Below are 6349 nucleotides of genomic sequence, written 5' to 3'. Positions count from 1 at the left end.
GCTGCTCCCGCGCCCTCACAACTCGATCATTCCGGCAGCGTCTCGCAGCGATCGTTTTCATACCACGGACGCTAAACATTCTTGCAAACTGTCTAAACTAAATTATACATGTCATGCAGACATTCATAACACGAAAACTTTACCGAGGTCCGGACCTCGATGATCTCATGATCAGTGGACCGAGAGCAGACATAAACAGTTCGTCATATCACTAACGTTACTCTTAATGAAGTAAGAAATGTTTTTAATGTTAAGAAAATGCTGAATTGTTTTGCTTACCTTCCATGTTGTAAATTCTCCAATAATCGTCAACACCTTAAAAAAGTAAAAGTAAATATAGCGATTATATAAATTATTTTTAGCTCCTTTCCATGCAGAACATGTAGCTTCATCCAAAAATACTGTGTACTTACGCAAAAAAAGATGTCCAGGTACGTTAATGATCCTTCAGGCCCATCGTCCTCAAATCCAGGTTCGCTAACAACCAATCGGATTGCTCGGTTGAACACAGTTTACGTAGTTCAACCAATCAAAAACTGATATGTTGCATTTCTTACGTGTGAACGCTGGGGGTCGTTGGTGTTGTATTTGTTTGTGGATGAGGTGGCTGGTTTCAAAGCAATAAATGTCCCAGGTCGAGGACAGGCCCCCAAAACCCGATGCAACTTGACTAATTTTAAAAGTAGTTTTTTTTTGGGGCCTTTTTTTTTTTTTTAGAAATACAAGTCTGCACGTTACGTATGTCATTTTACAGCCTTACATAACCTTTACATCCATAACGGCGCGCGCAGGACCGAAGCGTCGCGCCTGCTACAGTTTACTCTCTGATTGATGCATACAAACAAACAAACAGTGCATTTCTACATTTATTTACCTATTTGCCAGCTTATTCCTCCCTTTAAATCCATGGAGCATGCAGCACCTAAGTGTCGCGCCACCTGTTTGCTATAGTGGTGGCAGGTCCGGTGGCAGGCGCAGATAGCGGTGGCAGGTCCGGTGGCAGCTGCCACTGGCAGGCGCACATAGCGGTGGCAGGACGAGTGGCAGCTGCCCCTGCCACGCAAAGATTTTACTCCCTCTCCCAAAAATCCTCCCCGCCACGGCTGCAGCTTCTCACTGACAACATAACGCCGCTCGCATCATGCACATTCGGGTTATTAGCAGAGAACACAGAGCAGGTCTTGAATTTCAGGCGCAGGATTGCGGCTATTAATAATAATTCTACTCATACCCGCAGGTTCCTCGTTTATAACGCGATGACAGATGACGGATTTTATCATTTGCAGGTGCTTTTGAGTCTTGAGAACTCTCATTTTCTGTGCGCCCACAGATCGCGATAAGGAGAGTGACAGATTTTAATAATTATTCAAGGAGTTTGCAAATGTGATATTGATTTAATACAACAGTTCAATAAACACGTACTGCCTGATTTTGCTCTATTTCATCAACGAAAATAGTTCCAAATAAAGTAACAGCTCAGCCGCTTCACATCTCTAAAAGCAAACACAGCGGTGTTTCATTCATTCAATGAAAGTGCGTTTTTGAACGAATCTAGTGAGTCAGTGATTCATGATTACCCATTCATAAAGACAGTCACTTGCTTCATTCCTGAATGAATGAGCCGTTCAAACGAATCAATTGAATGAATGATTCAGTGATAAAATCCGTGATTTGCCGCACCTGCTGGCGGTTTCAGTTTCATTTTTAGGTATAATTGCAGTTATTTAAATTTAATATTTCTGTATTCAAAATTGTATTTAAAACATTAATCTCCACATGAATTTATGAATTTAATTGCACTCATGCCACCTCTGAGCCTCATTGAATGTCTGAAAATGTACCTACAAGCCACTTTTGTGTTCTTTTTGTGCCACCCCTGTAGTACAAATTAATTTTTTATTAATACTAATTTCATGATTGGTAACTTATTTGTCTTATTCTACTTCTTATTATATTGTTTTAAATATAAATTTTAAAAAGCTTATAAACATAAATTTTTGAATTTTACAGATGAAAATGATGCCATTGCAAAGGTAAAAAGAAAATGCCCCTGTAAATCACTTCACCTCATATTAGGAAGGCTAATTTTTGATCATAATTTTTGATTATTGATCAGAAGGTGCTCCTTAATTTGTTTTAAATTAAGGAGGAAGCGCTCTTGATTACAAGAAGAAAAACACTGCTCTTAAACTGGGTGTGTGACAGGTATGGCTGAGGAATGTGGTTTGGCCGAGGAAAAATTTTCAGTCAAAATATTTCTTTTTTTTGCTTTAACCCCTGACTACTACAACAATTATTACAACTTTTGTTTAAAAGAATAATCACACAATACGCTATTTCTTCCATGTTTTAATTTTAATGGTAAACCCTTTGTTTGCCAAAAAATAAAGAGTTTAACTCTTTAAAATAAAGAGTTTACTGTGGGAGTACTACACTCAACCAACACCAGGGAAGGCAGTTTTTGTCAGAGCCCTTGTTATTCTTAATTTTGACATTAATTTTCATTTTTACACCAGACATATATATCGGTTCAAAATATCGGATATCGGTCTACTTGATCTGTAATAATCGGTATCGGCCTTGAAAAACACATATCGGTCGACCCCTAGTCAAAATATACAGAATCATCATCTCATATCCCTTCGACACGTTCTAATTTTGTCATATCACTTGCTTTCTGTGTTGAAGGAGTCTCAGAAAGGAGTCAATACCCACATGTATTCTGCATTCATCATCCACAGGATAGAAGCCGAGCAGCGCTTGATTGTTGTCTAGCTTCTGTAAGAACTTGTCTGAAGTGCTGAATAGCTCAAGGTCCATATAGGCAGCTGGGGTGCCCACAATCAGCTCCAATTTACTCTGAAAAACAAACAAAAACATGTTAAATTAGAAAATAAACTAAAACATCAATATGATTCCAAATAGACCCTCACAGTTTGATGCCCTGTGATGTAATATACAAAAAATAAATTGCAAAAATTGTGCCTTTAGGGTACAAGAGCTTGTCATTGGGGTAGTAACTTTGGGGTCAACTTTGTACATAATTTACCCCTAAATGATTCGTAAAAAATGCGTCCCTGAAGAAACCTTGCCTTCAATCGCAAAATATTTGCACTGGAAATAATATGAAGTGGAAGGAAACTCTATTTCATACCTTTCGCAAGCGAACATATTTCAGAGAAACATAATAGTTTTGCGAGAGAATGCAATACTTTTGTGAGAGAAGGCAAAGTTTCTTATGGGAATGCACATTTTTTGTGAGTGAACACAAAATCATTGAAAGAATTTTTCCTCAAAAAACATATTTTACATCACCATGACCCTTTAAGGGCTCAAAATTACATATAGCATATTGCCACATTGGACAACACATCGCGCATCTGCATGTGATCAATATTACATCCACAGCTTGGGGAAAAAAAGCCTGTTTTGTCATTTTTTAATAAGACACTATCCCATACGCTTTTTTTTTTTTTTTATTTTTATAAATAGCATAACATATCCCAAATATCACAGGCCATTTTTTTTCCAAAGCTGCACAGTTTCAAAACTCAAAATTTTCTTGTTAGTTTAAAAACAGCTTTTATTGAAACCAAGCTCAGAAAAAGACTCGTTTTGGAACGTGCCACTTTATGACATAATAGTGTGGCTAAGCACCGCCTCCACAGGAGAAGATCAACGCCTGCTTCAACATCACTGCCACTTTAGCCCCGCCCACTGATACGCACTTGTAGTAGGAGGAGAGGAAATACTAGAGAGACGCAAGCACAGGATTACTCCATCAACAGAACCATACAGATGACATTACAAGACTGTGTAGTGCAAGTTGTGAAAAATAGTCTTTAATTGCCTTCCTTGTGATCCTAACATATCTAGATCGGACGTTAGCGCTGTTGTGCCATGTCGCGAATCACTTTATTTCGCTTTCAGGTCAGAAGCGGTGCGAATGCTAGTATGTCAGAAATAGAGCGGAACGTCAGTTTACTGTCGGGGATTTGTTGTGTCAATCCGCGTCGCAACACATAAGTGTGTGTAAAGGTGTTTTTACAACTATTGCATTGTCTTTTTTAAATTACTTTCAAAATACTTTGATGTCATACGCCGATCGGTCTGCGCATCGCCGACGCATCTCAAACAAGCCTAATGATTCACAATTTAAGTTAATGAGAACGTGATGTATTTGGACATGGGCATGGTGTCTGACGTCACACTTGGATGTGGGCCGGGTTGGATGTCCACCGCAGGCTGCAGCCGGACGCTTCTCCACAGCAGCATTCATCTGTTATTTTAATAAGCGAAACTGTCCAATCATAGCAGTGGGCGTTTACTTGCGAGTCTTGAATGCGCCCCGCCTATAAAAACACTGTTCTGCAGAGGCTCAAAAACAGGACAGAAAATATCCTATTACTTCAAAATTATGTTGTTGTTTTTTTAAATGTAAATTCACACTAACATTATAGGTGAACCTCAGAGAACATTATAAAAATAATAAAAAATACAGTTCATGACCCCTTTATGCTATCATATGGTCATGTTATAACGTGCCCCTCATGTTTCAAATGTACCTCACCTATGGGTCATATTGTCACATTTCACTTACATTATTTTGGGGTAAATAAAGAAAAAAGTATACACTGGAATTATTAAACAAATCAACATATTTGTAATAGACAAGTGTACAATTAATGTGGGAACAAAATAAAATCAGAACCCCATGTAGATTTACACAAAACTGAGAAAGTTCCCAACAACATATTCAGTTCTGCAATAGGCAATATCACATGAAGTGTGATGTCTCACATATTTCATGTCTGACTATTGGTAATAACCTCCGATACTAAATCACACAAGAGGCATGAGCTGCACTGCCGCACCTTACACTCTGCGATCGTTATGCCTCGGTTGAATCTCCGGTTCACCTCGAAGGAGCTGACGGTGCTGGTCACCCGCACGGACACGGTGGGGTTGGTGATGACTGTCACACTCCCGTCCATCTTCCGTAACTAACAAACTGTGATGCTGCTGCTGTGGTTGAGCTGAAAATCAGATGGTGTGTTTGGTATTCATGCAGCAAAATACAAATGTCCGGACAGAACAGTTTCCATGGCTTCCACTTAAGGTGTAATATTTGCTATCTTGCTGGTTGCTATGACTAGCCAGTATTCACATTCACTCACGTGACAAGCGCTTCAATTTATTCACTGCTTCAGTCAGAAGTTTGCACGTTCAGATCTCATCAGTTCCACGCGATCCGATAATTATAAGGGCTGCATTCAGAATTCAAACCCCAAAAAACGTAACGTTATATTTTCTTGTTTTAGCTCTTCTGAAAAGATCTTCCGTCACAGACCGCACCACTAGATTCTGGAAGATTCTGCCCACCCATATTGAGCTTTGAGCCAATAAAAATTGGCCATTGGGCGGGACCTTAAATTCAACCAATAAGAAACTTTTATTAGTCTTTCAGTGGGTGGGGAAAACGTACTCTGTCGAATCGGGCTACTCAGTGAAAGCGTTATTATCCAATCACTGTTTGTTTTGTTGAAGCAGACCGCTCCCCAAAAACTGCCCGAAAAACACACGTTTGCAGTACTGAATGTCCACACGATGCTGCTAGAGTATTAGAAACGCCTCAAAAAAGATAAAAACATGCGACAGTAAATTCATTCAGAAATTGCTAGTAAATTTCACAAAGAAAGGGCATGTAACACATCGAATTAAACGTTACATTTTGAAGTAGGAAGACTGAAAACGTACTCTAATAATCATTGTTTTATTGTTGTTTTTTTTCTTTAACAGTGTAGTAAGTTATATAACTATAAAATAGTCTTTCTGACTAGTTTTACATATGACAATTAAAATGTATTTGTAATTGGTAAGACAAATGTTAAGATAGTTTGGGATACTAGTTAGAAACTACTGTCTCACCAGGCCCGGCCTACTATCTATCTATCTATCTATCTATCTATCTACTGTAGGCTATCTATCTTTTTTTTTTACATAAACCATATTTGATATTCTATTATTGGTTAGGTTTAGTGTGTCAGTAGGAGAATTCTCCCGAGACAACAGATGTTGTGTGTGTGTGTGTGTGTGTGTGTGTGTGTGCATGTTTTTCTATACGGGGACTTAAACCTGAATACACACCAAGATGCTTGTTAAATATCGCATGCGATTTATCGTGCAGCCCTAGTTTAAATGTGAAAGTGGACATGCACACCTGGAAGCAGAAGGACAGAATGAGATGAAGCAGAGCTCTGTACCCCTATATCATCCCTTTGCAAGAATGTAAACTTTGTTTTGAGGAAAGTGGGAGATCAGTCTGTAGTCTGTCACCCCCATCCTACAA

The 6349-nt window shown here is 38.8% G+C and overlaps 1 protein-coding gene across 1 annotated transcript in view; it reads right to left on the bottom strand.

Moving 5' to 3' along the window:
* The window catches only part of LOC107758256 (tubulin-folding cofactor B-like), a 12188-nt gene extending 6816 nt beyond the window's left edge, over positions 1-5372 (bottom strand). Inside the window, exons 1-3 of the mRNA XM_016575959.1 lie at positions 5178-5372; positions 4875-5036; positions 2716-2859 (exon numbers count right to left, since the gene is read on the bottom strand). Of these exons, the coding sequence (XP_016431445.1) occupies positions 2716-2859; positions 4875-4994 (264 nt within the window). The 5' untranslated portion in view covers positions 4995-5036; positions 5178-5372. The remainder of the gene's footprint in view (positions 1-2715; positions 2860-4874; positions 5037-5177) is intronic.
* Positions 5373-6349: the final 977 nt, after the last annotated feature.

This window comes from Sinocyclocheilus rhinocerous, unplaced genomic scaffold (assembly GCF_001515625.1).
Source record: "Sinocyclocheilus rhinocerous isolate Xijiao unplaced genomic scaffold, SAMN03320098_v1.1 scaffold23, whole genome shotgun sequence".
NCBI classification, from domain to species: Eukaryota; Metazoa; Chordata; class Actinopteri; order Cypriniformes; family Cyprinidae; genus Sinocyclocheilus; species Sinocyclocheilus rhinocerous.
This window is presented reverse-complemented; position numbering and strand designations above follow the sequence as displayed.